Here is a 16,791-nt window from a genome sequence, read left to right on the forward strand (position 1 = left end):
TATGATATAATATTGGGAGGAGACTTTAATCTATTGATGGACTCAGTCCTTGATCACAGTGAAGCAAAAGTGTGTAAACCCCCTAGAGCAACATTTACGCTTCACAGGATGTGTAAAAATCTTGGTTTTATGGATATTTGGAGACTTTTGAACCCATCTGGGAGGGACTCTAAATTTTTTTCATCAGTCCATAAGATTTATTCCAGAATAGATTTTTTTTTTTTGATATCCAGATCCCTCATTTCATCTGTTGTTGATTGCTCAATTGGAAACATTTTAGTCTCAGATCATGCCCTGGTGAGTTTAGAGGTGTTGCCATTTACAGAGAAAAAGAAATCATATAGTTGGCGCCTTAATGTGTCCCTTTTGCAAAATCCTGATTTCCAACAAATGTTAAAGACTGAAATCAATGTTTATATGGAGACCAACTGGTCCTCAGTGTCCTCTTTGGAGGCACTTAAGGCGGTTCTTAGGGGTCAGATCATACAGTATGCCTCATTCACCAAAAAATCCAAAGCGGAAGGAAATATTAAAAGTGTCGAGGCAGAGCTGAAGTGCCGTATGTCATCTGATGGCCTCAGAGAATTGACCCGATTGAAATATAGGTATAATACTATTTTGTCGCGGAAAGTGGAGTTTTGGTTATTCAAAGCAAGACAGTCATACTTTGAGTCGGGGGACAAAGCATGGAAGCTTTTGGCTAGATATATAAAGCAGAGAGAGTCTCTTTCTATCATTCTTACCTCAGCCATTGATATTAATAATGCATTTAAAGAATTCATTCTTGATCTTTATAGTTCCACGTCTTCGTCTACTGATGAAGATATTAGAAACTTTATGGAACCATTAGATCTTCCTAAATTGACGATTGAGCAGAAAAACTCTTGATTCTGAGATAACCTTGGAGGAGCTTGACGAGGTAATTAAGTCCCTACCTACTGGCAAAGCTCCGGGGCCAGATGGTTTTTCCGCAGAATTTTTTAGATCCTATGCTACAGAACTGGCTCCACTTTTGCTAGAGGTTTATTCGGAATCACTAAAGAACGGAAAGCTTCCTCCAACCATGACGCAAGTCCGGATCAGTCTGATTCTTAAAAAGGACAAAGATCCAAGCGAGTGTAAAAGTTACCGTCCAATCTCCCTGATCCAACTAGATGTAAAAATATAGTCAAAAATTTTGGCTAACCGATTAAGTAAGGTTATGACATCTCTTATACATATAGATCAGGTGGGATTTATTCGGGGCCATAGCTCTTCTGATAACATCAGGCATCTCATCAATATCATGTGGTCAGTGGCGAATGATCAGTCTCCGGTCGCTGCCATCTCACTTGACGCCGAAAAGGCGTTTGATATGGTAGAATGGGATTATCTTTTTAAGATTTTGGAAATGTATGAGTTTGGGAGTACATTTATTGGTTGGATTAAGTTACTTTATAAACACCCTGTAGCAGTGGTACAAACAAACTGATTAATTTCAGATTATTTTACTCTGGATAGGGGCACCCGGCAGGGCTGCCCTCTTTACCCTTTATTGTTCTGTCTTGCCCTGGAATTGCCCCATTAGCAGCCGCGATAAGAAAGGAGGATGATTTTCCAGGGGTGATTGCGGGAGGTGTGGCGCATAAGCTTCTGCTTTATGCAGATGATATTTTATTATTTGTCTCTGAACCTACTAGATCTATGCCTTGCCTCCACAGAATTATTAATTACTTTTCCAAGTTCTCAGGATACAAAGTCAATTGGTCTAAATCCGAAGCTTTGGCTTTGACAGCGTACTGTTCAGTAACGGCTTTTCAGCCGGGCGCCTTCCAATGGCCCAAACAAGGCATTAAATATTTGGGGATTTTATTCCCAGCAAAATTGTCTGATTTAGTTAGTGTTAATTTTGACCCTTTAATGAAAAGATTTTCGAGCGATGTGGGCAGGTGGGCTTCATTACATTTATCTATGATTGGGAAGGTTAATGTTATCAAAATGAATTGTATTCCAAAATTTAACTACCTGCTACAGTCTCTCCCTGTAGATGTCCCCCTCTCTTATTTCAACAATTTGATAGCATAGCGAAGTCCTTCATTTGGAATGGTAAACGTCCCAGATTGCATTTTAATAAGTTACATAGGCCGATAGACAAAGGTGGGCTAGGCCTACCCAAGATTTTGTTTTATTACTATGCGTTCAGTCTCAGACATTTGGCTCATTGGTCTCTTCAACCTGATAGAGCCCCTCCCTGGTTTGTTATTGAACAGGCAGTTCTTGCCCCTATTTCGCCATTATAAAGCATCTCTATCAAACTAATCGGAAAAGTTAAGTTACACCCCATTATTTCGCATTTACACTCGGTATGGACTAAAGTGTCCAGATTGTTTAAATTGGACACTTATTTAAATGTTGCCTCGAGTATATGGCAGAACCCAGGATTACGTATTGGCAAGTCCCCTTTCTGCTGGCCAGAGTGGATTGTGAGAGGGGTTGCTACACTCGGTGACCTATATGAAAGTGGAGTGTTGAGATCGTTTGAAAATTTGGTCCATCATTTTGGGATCCCCAGACCTCAGTTTTATAGATATTTACAATTGCGCCACCTACTTTGTACTATTTTTGGGAGTAGCACACAACCCCCTATGGAGGCAGATGCTTTGGGTGAGGTGATTGCGGCTTTTGGAAAAGGTCATGAGGCATCAGTGTACTTACTCCCTGTTAATTCAGAGTATGGGGGATGGAGCCTTAACTTCTATTAAGAGATTATGGGAGAAAGATTTGGATTTGGGATTGGAGGATGGAGTGTGGACTTAGATTCTGAAAAATGTCAAGTCTGTATCTAGAGATGCAAGAGTTCGCCTTATTCAATTCAAGATTTTACATAGATTCTAATGGACCCCCTCTAGACTATAGGCTTGGTCTTAAAGACACACCTACCTGCTGGCGATGCCAATCGGAGGATGGAGATATAACCCATGTTTTTTGGAGGTGCGCTGAGATCCAGGGGTTTTGGTTGAAAGTTCAGAATTTTGTATGTGAGGTTTTGGGCACTCGGGTTTCATTTTGCCCCAGACTCTGTATTTTGGGAGATGGGGCAGAAATTAATGTGGAGAACAAACATGTGGAGGATTGGGTCCTGACCTGTGTTATGGTCGCCAGGCGGGTGATTTTGAGGGGTTGGAAGTCGGTTGGAGCACCCCCGTTTCAGGAATGGTGCTCGGAGATGGGGAGAGTGGCGGCCTTAGAAGAGGGGTCTTATAGAAGACTGGGGAATCCGGATCTGTTTGTGGGAAAATGGGGTAGATATTTAGCATTCTTGGAGGGTTCTCGGGTGGAATAGTGGAGAGAGAGGGGTAACTGTCAGTGTGTGTGATTTTTATATTTGTATATACAGTATATATGTATTTTTATTGTTATTATTATTATTATTATTATTATTATTATTATTCTCTTTTTTCCTCTTTTAGTTGTTTGTTTTTTGTTTTTGTATTCTTCTGTATGTGTTCATCTAAGACCACAGAGATGTTTGTTGAGGTTTGGGGTGGGGTTGGGGAGGAGGAGGGGTGGTAGTAGGTGTTAAAGTTGATTTTGTGTATTTATAATTATGTTTTGTTTTCCTGTGTTTAATAAATACAATTAAAAAATTCTCCCACGACAGCAAGGCGGTCGCAGTTGTAGCAGGCAGGCGGCGCAGTTACTTTTTCCGAGTTGCACGAACTGCAAGCACGATGGGAAATGACTTGCTGACGACGCAGCTTAATGCTCATTGGCTTAAACAACCGTGATGTTTTGTTCTTTTTTTAAATGTTTGATTTTTGTTTTAATCTATAATGTCATGTTTTTATGTGTATAAATTATATGTGAATATTTTCAACATTCTGACAGTGCAATCACTGTATGGAATATGTGATTGGTATCATATTTCTGAAATATTTAAAATACGTGTCTTTATTAAACAAAAAAATTATTGAAAGACATGTCTTATGGGGGGAATTAAATAACAACTACATTGAGTGTTTTGGTCATCATATGTTTTTTCATTTAAAAGCAACAGAATTTAAATTGCATCCACTTTATTAACAACAAAGCACTTGAACGTGAATCACGCGATATCTGCCTTTGATCTCGTAGCAGCTGATCCACTACAAGAAGTGATAACTGTCCGACTTGACAACTCTTATTTCACTCCTCCCCAGACTGCACCAGTCTGCTCTCGTCTACTTTCAAGGAGAGGCGTTTGGCATCTCAAACGAGCCTAACATGTGGGTCCACTGATGAAAATGGACTCAACCATTTTATCCAAAACATCAAAAATAGGGGGTAAATGGGGGAAAAACCCAACTGATCCTTTAATTTTATGTTATCATGTAATCAAAAATGTCTAATTTCAATAAAATATTGATACTAATTAATTTTTATGCAATCAAAATCGCTCGCTGTGTCCGAAATCGTTCACTCATTCGCTATTTCCTATATAGTGAATGGCAGTGAGTGCACTATATCTCAGCAGTGAGTGAATGAAATGAGTGAGTGAATTTGGACGCTGACGTATACACCGAGCGTCAGAGTTCTGGGGCTGTCGCAGAAATAATATCACATATGAGCTTTTAAAATATTTGGGTCCGGCTGCATAAAGCACCTTAAGTGTAATTTTCCATTAAGAATGCCCTAAAGTTTTCCTTAAAATTAAAGGAGTTGCAGAAAATAACCATTAAGTGTTATTTAAGGGGTTTATAATAAAACGTCATAATCCATTTCGGTTTCCCTTAAAGTTGTCCTGAAGTGCCTTGACAAGCGAGGTTGGAGTTACTGTTTTAAAGTATGTCCTACTGAAACAGGAAGTGGGGGCGGGACATGTCAAACTACTCACCCCATTTTTTAAACTAGCCAATAGGTTTTGGTTTGTAGCCACACACTGACACACACTCCTTTCCATCATGCTGATCAAGCTAGAGCACTCTTACAGGGGAAAATTGAGAGGTAATCTCAATATCGGCCAGCTTTTCTAAATATTTGAAAACCGAACCATGATCTAACTGTGTCAGCATTACTACATAAATTGCCCACAAACGCACACAGTAAATCACAGTTTTTGTTTATGATGAGGCGGGAGACGCTGTGCAATACAGATGAATGAAAAACAAAGGAATAAAATATAATATATCCATGTTATGAATCACAATACACCAAGCATAATAATTAGAGAACACTTACTAGAACTGTACATCCCAGGAAACCTCCGGCTGCACAAAAAAAAAATAAAAAAATCTCCAGCCACTTGTCCTCGCATCTAGCTCCAGCGTTGGTGCGTCCTGTTCAGAAATGATCACCCAGACACCCCTATGAATTATTTCCTTTGAAGACAATTACCCTCCACTGTGAGAGCTTCAGAGAGGTGAAAGGTGATAACCGACAGTCAGAACTCACTTTTTAAGCATTTCTTATTGGAAAATCTGTTCGGAACAACCCTAGCACCAGTTAGAACATAGCCAGACGTTGTAAGGGTAGGGTATGTTTTCATTTACAAAAGCATTTGATTGGACAGAAAGTTTGATGAAAGTCTGAAGTGTAGAATGAGTCATAAAAATGTTTGATCTGTATTGGTGGAAGAGAGAGACTGCAAATTTTAAATGCTTGTATCTTATGAAAATGAATTTTGTCAACATTAAGAAGTACACTAGCAAATACAGTTGTGCTCAAAAGTTTGCATACCCTGGCAGAAATTGTGAAATTTTGGCATTGATTTTGAAAATATGACTGATCATTCAAAAAAAAACTGTTTTTTATTTAAGGATAGTGATCATATGAAGCCATTTATTATCACATAGTTGTTTGGCTCCTTTTTAAATCATAATGATAACAGAAATCACCCAAATGGCAAAGAAAAACCCACAGGTAACCTCAGGAGAAATACAGGCTGCTCTGGAAAAAGACGTTGTGGTTGTTTCAAGGAGCACAATACTTGTTGACCCCTCTCCAAACAAAGCGCTTATGGTTGTGACCATAAAGCTCTATTTTGGTCTCGTCACTCCAAATTACAGTGTGCCAGAAGCTGTGAGGCGTGTCAAGGTGTTGTCGGGCATATTGTAACCGGGCTTTTTTGTGGCATTGGCTTCTTTCTGGCAACTCGACCATGCAGCTAATTTTTGTTCAAGTATCGTCGTATTGTGCTCCTTGAAACAACCACACTGTCTTTTTCCAGAGCAGCCTGTATTTCTCCTGAGGTTACCTGTGGGTTTTTCTTTGTATCCCGAACAATTCTTCTGGCAGTTGTGGCTGAAATCTTTCTTGGTCTACCTGACCTTGGCTTGGTATCAAGAGATCCCCAAATTTTCCACTTCTTAATAAGTGATTGAACAGTACTGACTGGCATTTTCAAGGCTTTGGATATCTTTTTATATCCTTTTCCATCTTTATAAAGTTCCATTACCTTGTTACACAGGTCTTTTGACAGTTCTTTCCTGCTCCCCATGGCTCAGTATCTAGAATGCTCAGTGCATCCACATGAGAGCGAACAAACTCATTGACTATTTATACACAGACACTAATTGCAATTGTTAATTGTTAAAGGCAAATTAACCTTTAATTGCCATTTAAACATGTGTGTGTCACCTTGTGTGTCTGTAACAAGGCCAAACATTCAAGGGTATGTAAAATTTTGATCAGGGTCATTTGGGTGATTTCTGTTATCATTATGATTTACAAAGGAGCCAAACAACTATGTGATGATAAATGGTTTCATATGATCACTATACTTAAATAAAAGCATGATCAGTCATATTTTCAAAATCAATGCCAAAATTTCACAATTTCTGCCAGGGTATGCAAACTTTTGAGCACAACTGTAGATGACCTTAAAGGTAATAGATATAGATGAAATGCAGCAAAACTTTAATTTTGATTTCTTCTTCTTCGAACTTAAAGTATTTATTTTTTACTTAAGAACGCCTTTAAAACACATTAAGTGTTGCATAAAACCCCTTAAGTGCCATTTTTCTAAGTAAATCTTAAGGTTGGGAAGTTAAAGGGTTTCAAAAAACAAGATGGCTTAGTTTATAAAACCAATTGAAGAGTACAGTAGGTCAAGGCGATTTATTTCATGATAGAAAAATTATTGCAGGAGTACATACTGTATTTGTCCATCATATAGTATGAGAAATCGCCAACAAGCTGGAGGGTGATCTAATTGGAACACACACACAGACATGTGCCTAGTATTTTCTGCTCTATGCTTCTTTATAAACTGTATAAATGGATGCATTGAAATCATGTTTACTCAGATAATTGTGCAGATATGGTCTTTTGGGAATCATTCACCAATGGATCTTGGCTGTCATCTATTGGACATTTCTGGTACTGCGTCTGAATAAAAACTGCCACCAAAAAGTCATTTTTTATATATATATCTGGGTAAGACATGTGGCTTTGATTTTCTAATATTTTTACATTTCAGGTGATATTTTTAGTAGAAATATTTCTAATATAAATATAAATAAATATAAATATTCACCAGAAATATTTAAGATTTTTCTCTGACTTCGAATATGAAGTGGTAAAAGAAAATGCATAAATCCTGATATCTGAAAATCTTTTCTAAAACAAATCATAACAAATTTGCAAAACTAAGAAAATAACATAAATTAAAAAATAAATGGCAATGAGATCTAATTGGCTGTCTGTTAACTGCTCTAGAGATGTCATCTGAGTGGTAATCTGCCGGTAAATGACATTGGAATAATACAATATTTTTGATTTTCTTTTTTTTGTGGTTTTGCTTTATTTGTTTGTTTTTAGAAAAGATGATTAGACAACATAATTAGTCAAATTAGAAATGAGCATTGTCATGAGGTGCACAAAACAAGATCTCCCATTAAAGGCACAGAGAAACTGATAAGGTAACTTAATGGAAATCAAGTCAGGTCTTAATTTGTATAGCACTTTTCAATTGTGCACGTGCTACAATTAGTGAGTACTGAGTATTTTTTGTACTGAGAAAACTTTGCTGATGATATTGCTTTTGTTTTCTTATTATTATCATTGGCATGTAATGTAAGTCAGTTATTTCAGTAATTACATTTTAAGTCCAGTACTGTAAGTAGGCCTACATCTTACTGTATCACTTACATAAAGTTGTCTTGTTTTTTATGTGTTTTGTTTAATTTTCTTGTAGCAAAAATTGCTGGGAAATGATTTCTTCAAAAGAGTATGTGGACACCTTAAACTGGTGGAAAAAGAATACTTTGGCCTTGAATTTCGACATCATTGTGGCAGTTATGTAAGTGCTTATTTATTTTAATTTTAAACTTAATGAAATATGAAACTAAGTAAAATTTTTGTGAAATATCTAAATAATATTTGGGGAAATTCAGTTTTCTTTATTACCTTTTATGAGACACAGAGATGCATTTACTAGTTCATGTGTCAGTTCTAGGAATGAAGTACAGTACATGGCATGTGAATTTGAGTTATCACGTATGTCAAAACAGATCCTGCTGTTTATGTTACATTATTTGACCTAATATCAAATCATCTGTGTTATTTTTTTACAGGTTTGGTTGGAACTGCTCAAGCCTCTTGCAAAACAAATTCAAAGTTAGTCTGTATATTTAAATTTTTTACATATTGATGACAATAATTACATTTTACACTATGTTGTTGAAAGTTATTTTGTCAAATGGCCAAAAATACATTAATAAACTCTTTCAGGTGTATTTGTTGGTATATTTTATAACTAGCCCTTTGGCAGGAAAGACATAAGCTAAGCTGAGGGGAAAATGTGTTTTTTCCAATGTGATGATGCTTCAATAGCAACATACAGTCAGTGTTGGGCAAGCTAAGCTACCAAATACTCAACAGAAAAATTAGTTAAGCTAAGCTAAAAGCTCCACTTCAGAGAAAGTAGCAAGTTACACCACAAGCTACACACCAAAAGTAGCATGCTACTTTTAAACTACTTTATTTTTTTCAAAGTGATGCACAGAGCATACTGTCATAGACAAAACATCTAAAACACTTAATCACATAATCAAAAGCCATGGTACAGTATAGTGCAATACAGTACAGTATCAGATATGCAGTATGGTGCAAATTATATGCATGTAAATACATGTAAATTCATATTTATGCACGCTACCTGTACAAACCCATGTGTTCAAAATAAAAAAATCACTATTTTTACATTTTATTTTTCATATTTATACTACTACCTCTACAAACCCATACACATTTAAACCCATATACATTTGATTTCTATTGATTGTAGATTCACTGCAACCAGCATTGTTTTTATTTTCCATATTTTAAAATGTTCTGCGAGCGTGTTGGCAAGTGAGAACATGCACCAAATGATTCAGCAGCATGTGCGTGAGCTTTCTGAGTCATTCAGATTGAATCGCGAAGAACCGACTGAGATGAGCAATTCATTTGTGAGTCTTACATCTTTAGTTCTGATTCAAAACTGCCAATAGTAAATACTGATGTGATGTATGATGTAGCGGTTTAGCTTTTGTCAAAGCTACACTCTACCTAATCAAAAATATAGCTTCACTACTGAAAAGCTACTTGATTTAAAAACTAGCGAAGCTACCACCTCACTACTCAGAAATATAGCTAAGCTAATAGCTTCGCGATTTGTAGTGAAGCTACTGCCCATCACTGCATACAGTATATACAGTATATTCTCCATCCTGTCTAAACAGAAACAAATGATCTGACATTCCACTTCATAGTTAAGTTTTTTCCTCCAGACCAAGGACAACTGCAGAAAGAACTAACAAGGTACATAACAGCCCATACACTCATAAAATCAAAATATGAATCAATCCAGCACTTCATTCTTGACTGCTGGTTTTAAGAACAGCACATAAAGAGCCATCTCCTGCAGGTATCTGTTTGCACTGCAGATCAAGCAGGATCTGTCCAATGGCAGTCTGACGTGTAATGATAACAGTGCTGCTTTGCTGGTGTCCCATCTACTGCAGGGTATGTATAATTCTTCATGTGTAGATTGGGGTTGATCTGTATGGTTCAGCAGTACATTTGCTGTAATGTCTTTGTGTTTCTGCAGCAGAGATTGGCGACTATGTAGAGGAGCTGGACAAGCAGCATTTGGAGAACAAGAGGTACATTCCAAACCAGGAGCGTCTCCACAGAAAGATCATGCACTTCCACAAGAGACACAGGTGATGTTGGTGTTAGGTGATAAGCCCACACTAATGAAGGACTCTTGATGACATCAGATCCTGCGTGCTACATGAAGTGACTTTTTGTTTTGCATTTGCTCAAGCAAGAGATCCATAGCACTTTAGCTATTTACAAAGAGACCCATAGCTTAGGCTTATAGAATAAATGAACCCTAAAATGCATGGGTGTTTCACATTATTACATACTTGGATCTTTAGCGACCCAGCACGAATAGTTGATCAATCACAAATGGATGTGCAAAATGGCCAGATAGTGTAAACTTTTCAAAGCAATTTATAGACAATTAGAAAATAATAGAATATTATATATTTTGTAGTAAGTTGATGCTTTATTTTTCATATATCAAAGAGTTGCAACAAATGATGGAATGGGATTCATTACTTCCATGCTGAAAATGTATGACTCAACTACTAGCTGGCTGTCAAGCACATATTGAGCTACACTTAACACATAAGCTACACACATGTAATTTCTCAAGCACGTATTGAGTCTAAATAGATGCACAACTTACATAATTTCAGTAGTAAACCCAAATACAATAGCCATATCATACTGTTCATGTGTTAAACGTGCTATAGTTTACTTCCAAACTGCTTCTTCATCAAATAGTAATGTCAAATGTAAATCAAGCCAATCACTGAAACAACAGCACCACCTTGAGGAACAAACAGTGTGTATAACATGTATGTGTACACGCTTATGGGATACTGATAATTCACCATTGTTGCACGGACAAATCTACATGATATGGTAATCATTTGTATGAATATATAGCTCATTTGTCTTGTAAAGAACTAAGCAATAGATATCCTGTGTTAGTAAACTTATACAGATATAAAATAAACATAAAAATATGATTAAAGGAAGCACAAATAAATATGGCAACACTATTACATATCTTGGGTCACTTAAGACCCTATACACTCCTGGTAATTAACCCTATAAAAATATGACATTTTTTAAATTGAACCATTTTTTTTAACCTATAGACAAAAAAAAAAAAAAAAAAAAAATATATATATATATATATATATATATATATATACTGTATATATATATATGGCGGCCAAAAGTTTGGAATAATGTACAGATTTTGCTGTTTCGGAAGGAAATTGATAATTTAATTCACCAGTGTCATTCAACTGATCACAAAGTATAGTCAGGACATTACTGATGTTAAAAACAGCACCATCACTATAAAAGTCATTTTTGATCAAATCTAGACAGCAGCCATCACTCCAACAACTTATCCTTGAGTAATCATGATAAATTGATCATTTGGTACTAGAAGAATCACTATCATTATATCAAACACAGCTGAAAGCTATTTTGTTTGTTAAATGAAGCTTAACATTGTCTTTGTGTTTGTTTTGAGTTGCCACAGTATGCAATAGACTGGCATGTCTTAAGGTCAATATTAGGTCAAAAATGGCACAAAAGAAAAACAGCTTTCTCCAGAAACTCGTCAGTCAATCATTGTTTTGAGGAATGAAGGCTATACAATGCTTGAAATTGCCAAAAAACTGAAGATTTCATACAAAGGTGTACGCTACAGTCTTCAAAGACAAAGGACAACTGGCTCTAACAAGGACAGAAAGAGATGTGGAAGACCAGATGTATAAACTAAACAAGAGGATAAGTACATCAGAGTCTCTAGTTTGAGGAATAGACACCTCACATGTCCTCAGCTGACAGCTTCATTGAATTCTACCCGCTCAACACCAGTTTCATGTACAACAGTAAAGAGAAGACTCAGGGGTGCAGGCCTTATGGGAAGAATTGCAAAGAAAAAGACACTTTAGAAACAGAAAAACAAAAAGAAAAGGTTAGAGTGGGCAAAGAAACACAGACACTGGACAACAGATAATTGGAAAAGAGTGTTATGGATCTTAACCCCATTGAGCTTTTGTGGGATCAGCTAGACTGTAAGGTGTGTGAGAAGTGCCCGACAAGACAGCCACATCTGTGGCAAGTGCTACAGGAAGTGTGGGGTGAAATGTCACCTGAGTATCTGGACAAACTGACAGCTAGAATGCCAAGGATCTGCAAAGCTGTCATTGCTGCACGTGGAGGATTTTTTGATGCGAACTCTTTGAAGTAGTTTAAGAAGTTCTGAACATTTTTTTTCAAATTGTAATAGTAAATTTTCATGTTATTAATGTCCTGACTATACATTGTGATCAGTTGAATGCCACTTTGGTGAATAAAAGTACCAATTTCTTTCCATAAGAGCAAAATTTGTACATTATTCCAAACTTTTTTTAATATGTGATTTTCTTTTTTGTATCATATTTGATACTTCACATTATATAGGTCATTATCCTCCTGAGACCCAGCAATTCATTATTATTATATAATTTTTTTTAAATTGGACTTTTGTTATTTAAGATTCTCTTAGCCCAAACATGTCACAGTAGCGAGTTAAAACGAAAGTTCACCCAAAAATAAAAAAAATATCTAATCATTTACTCACCCTTATGCCATCCCAGATGTTTATGACTTTTGTTCATCTGCTGAACTCAAATGAAGATTGTTAGAAGAATATTTCAGCTCTGTAGGTCCATACAATTCAAGTGAATATAGCAAAAATGCTATAAATCAGCATTAAAAATAATCCATTAGTCTCCAGTTGTTAAATCCATATCTTCAGAAGCGATATGATAGGTGTGGGTGAGAAACAGATCAATATTTAAGTCCTTTTTTACTAGAATGTAAATTCTCCTCCTTGCTCAGTCAATCCTCCACTTTAACTTTCACATTCTTAAATACTGATCTGTTTCTCACCCACACCTATCATATCGTGTCTGAAGACATGGATTTAACCATTGGAGTCTTATGGATTACTTTTATGCTCCCTTTATATGGATTTTGGAGCTTCAATGTTCTGGTCACCATTCACTTAAATTGTATGGACAGAGCTGAAATATTGTTCTAAAAATTTGTGTTCAGCAGAAGAAAGAAAGTCATACACATCTGGAATGGTATGTATGTAAATGATGAGATAATTTTCATTTTTGGGTGAACTATCCCTTTAACCACCAAGCAAGCCATGCAATTGCAGACAGATGGCGAAAATATCAAGCCACAAAAAATCTCATTCTTCTGAAACACTGAAAATTGATGAATGCTTGTTTTCATTGTGGTCCAGAGGTCAAACCCCAGCTGAAGCAGATAACCAGTTGCTTGAAGTGGCCCGTAAACTGGACATGTATGGCATCCGGCCTCATGCAGCCAGCGATGGAGAAGACATGAGAATTAATCTGGCTGTCACTCACTCTGGAGTGCTGGTCTTTCAGGTATATAGAATATATATATAATAAGTATCTCTGGAGGAAAACACCTTCAAGCCCCGGGTAAGGCCAAGTTAAGTACTGATTGATGCAAGTGGAAAGATAAAAGTAATAATTGAGCTGTTCCTGTAAGTTACAATGCATTGGCACTTCACCTGTGCTAAAAAGGTCTGATTTTAACCTTCCAAAAACATAAAATTCTTCATTAACTGATAACAGTTTTGTTGTTGCATTTTAAGGGGAATACCAAAATAAATACCTTCAGCTGGGCCAATATCCGTAAACTCAGCTTCAAGAGAAAGTACTTTTTGATAAAACTTCATGCAACGATTGTGGTAATCATTTTTGTTCTTTCAGATGATTGTCAACAAAAATGTCAGAAAAGCTTCAGCCGCTTTTTAAAAAAAGCAATAATATTCATGCCTCTTGTATTCTCAGCCTTCCTATAATGACACAGTAGAGTTTTCCATGGCCAGTCGTGATGTTTGTAAGGCCTTCTGGAAAATGTGTGTGGAATACCACGCTTTCTTCCGTCTATCGGAGGAACCAAAGGGCAAGCAAAAATCGCTCCTCTACAGCAAGGGATCTTGCTTTAGATACAGGTAGATACATAAAACATTACAATACTACAGCTTATTTGTATTTAAGCAAACAAAACTATTTTGTGGCAATCAACGTTAAGCAACAAATGCAGTCGATTGCGCTAAACTGTCTATAATACTTTAATTAATCAGTCAATGGCAATAAAACAAAAAAGGGTTAAATATTTGCCAATTCATCAGCCTGGACGATATATCAGTTTATCACTACCAATGAGTATGATTTGTGATGAAATAAGAACTGTAATTGTAAAAAAATGTAACAGTAAATGATTGTATAAAAATACACATTTTCCAACAACAGTGGTAGGACTCAAAAGCAGCTGTGTGCAGAAAGAAGAAGAACTTGCCATTTCAGAGGTGAGGAGTATGTAGAAGTGCTTTTTAAAAACTCATTCATATTTCTGTGAAAGGTTAGTGTGTCTAAAGTAATGAGTCATTCTGTTCCCTTCAGGAAGTACTCTAAAAATTACTATGACACACGGCAGTGCAGATCCTCACCTGACCTGCTCACTGATGTCTCCAAGCAGGTACATCCAGTCTTTAATAGTATTATTCAAGGCCAATTACTCCAATTACTCATGGATATTTAGCCATGTTGCGGTGATCGCATCGGTCAATAGCCGTGTTTGTTTAGGTGTTCCAAAAGTTTTCTCACTTTCATCGGCCATCCTGCTCTCTAGATATCGGTGTCAGCATCGGCCATGAAAAACCAATATTGGTCGACCACTAGTGAATATCCATTTCTCCAGTTATGCTCGACTGTAAAATATTTAATCAGAAAAGGCATGGAAATTCATTGGTCAAAAGGAATGGGAACCTTAATATTAGCTTGCTGGTAAAGACACTGACTACCACCCCTGGAGTCACGAGTTTGAATCCAGGGCGTTCTGAGTGACTCCAGCCAGGTCTCCTAAGCAACCAAATTGGCCCGGTTGCTAGGGATGGTAGAGTCACATGGGGTAACCTCCTCGGGGTCACCATAATGTGGTTCGCTCTCAGTGGGGCGCATGGCGAGTTGTGCGTGGATGCCGCGGAGTATAACGTGAAGCCTCCACACGTGCTGTCTCTCTGTGGTGACGCGCTCAACAAGCCATGTGATAAGATGCGCGGATTGACGGTCTCAGACGCGGAGGCAACTGAGATTCGTCCTCCGCCACCCGGATTGAGGCGAGTCACTACGCCACCGTGAGAACTTAGAGCGCATTGGGAATTGGGCATTCCAAATTGGGGAGAAAAAGGGAGAAAAAAAAAACAAAACAAAAAAAACTAGCTTGCTGCACAGTATACTTTTTTAAAAATAAAATAGCAAGTGACACAGTAGGCGTTATGCAACGATGAGTGATTCAAATAGTAGTATGCTACATTGTTGTCACATTACTACACTACACGTGAGTGGCATCCAGTTTTTAGCTCAGAAATAAATACAGTTATTTAGCATTTTTACATAATTTTTGGCTGTCCAATCAAATAATGAGCTAATGGGATAGTTCACCCAAACCTCATTATTCACTTACCCTGATGCCATTCCAGATGTGTATAACTGTCTTTCTTCAGCAGAACACTAATAAAGATTTTTAGAAGAAGATAGAGTTGTGTGGATTACTTTTTTCCTGCCTAAATGTGACTTTTGGACCGTCAAAATGCTGGCACCCGTTTACTTGAATTATAAGGACCTGATAGAGCTCTATCTTCTTCTAAAAATCTTTATTTGTGTTCTGCTGAAGAAAGACAGTTATACACATCTGGAATGGCATCAGGGTAAGTGAATAATGAGAGAATTTTCCTTCTCTGATAGGAACTATTCCTTTAAAAGAAATTTAAAATTGCAGCCAATTTTACTTCCTGGTTTATTGTCTCATTGCATTGTGCTCTGTTGGGTACTTGGTATACTGTGCACAGAATATACTATACATAATATGTCATTTGTATATACAAACGGCAGACTTTCATTTTATAAACACTTACTTTACGTCCTGTTCCTCACACAATGCTATCTTATGACACCTAAACACTTTCACTAGAGAGCATGACTTGCAAGGTAATACATTTTACCCTGCATTATTTTACCATTTGCATTACAAAAGCAATTACATTGATTGGTTTGAATGCAATCAAATTGCACGGTAGCTCAACTGATAGAGCGCTGCATTTGCGCTGCTAAGAATCGGGGTACAAGTCCTAACAAGCACGTGATTCGACATGTCAGCCAAAAGTGTCAAAGAAACACCACAAAACGACGTGGTTTCTTCAGCTATTATGACACTATCAGTTAGGATTCTATTTCAGGTTTAGGGTAGGGAGGTCAGTTTTGTTGATTTAAAACTCTATAGAGCATTATCCTTAAAGGAATAGTTCACCCAAAAATGAAAGTTCTCTCATCATTTACATACCCTCAAGCCCATAGGTGAATTACAGACCGGGCCAATGGGGCCAGTGCCCAGGGGCCCTTGACTACCAGTGGCCCAGGGGGGCCCATCATCTTTGAAAACAAATTTGTATATGCTTAAATATGTGGGCCCCACAGCTTATACAAGGCCCCCTCAACAGGGCCCTGTGGCTATGAAGGTCCACAGCCCTCTTATAGGACCCTTTTGCCTTCCTGTTTCTAATTACATTTTTTGAGCCACTCTTTAATCTTATAACGCTGCCTGGTGAAAGTTTCCATGCTCTTCTGAAAGTAGAAGACCTTGTAAAATAATTTCCAAAACAACTAC

General features: G+C 37.2%; 1 protein-coding gene across 1 annotated transcript in view; it reads left to right on the top strand.

Annotated features, from left to right (window-relative positions):
- Positions 1–16,791, top strand: part of LOC127430512 (FERM domain-containing protein 7-like) — a 28,886-nt gene that overhangs the window by 5,795 nt on the left and 6,300 nt on the right. The window contains 11 exon segments of the mRNA XM_051680342.1: positions 8,153–8,257; positions 8,532–8,574; positions 9,681–9,759; positions 9,866–9,963; positions 10,049–10,163; positions 13,334–13,481; positions 13,715–13,810; positions 13,914–14,077; positions 14,379–14,404; positions 14,407–14,434; positions 14,529–14,604. Of these exon segments, the coding sequence (XP_051536302.1) occupies positions 8,153–8,257; positions 8,532–8,574; positions 9,681–9,759; positions 9,866–9,963; positions 10,049–10,163; positions 13,334–13,481; positions 13,715–13,810; positions 13,914–14,077; positions 14,379–14,404; positions 14,407–14,434; positions 14,529–14,604 (978 nt within the window).

Source organism: Myxocyprinus asiaticus, chromosome 40 (assembly GCF_019703515.2).
Source record: "Myxocyprinus asiaticus isolate MX2 ecotype Aquarium Trade chromosome 40, UBuf_Myxa_2, whole genome shotgun sequence".
NCBI classification, from domain to species: domain Eukaryota; kingdom Metazoa; phylum Chordata; class Actinopteri; order Cypriniformes; family Catostomidae; genus Myxocyprinus; species Myxocyprinus asiaticus.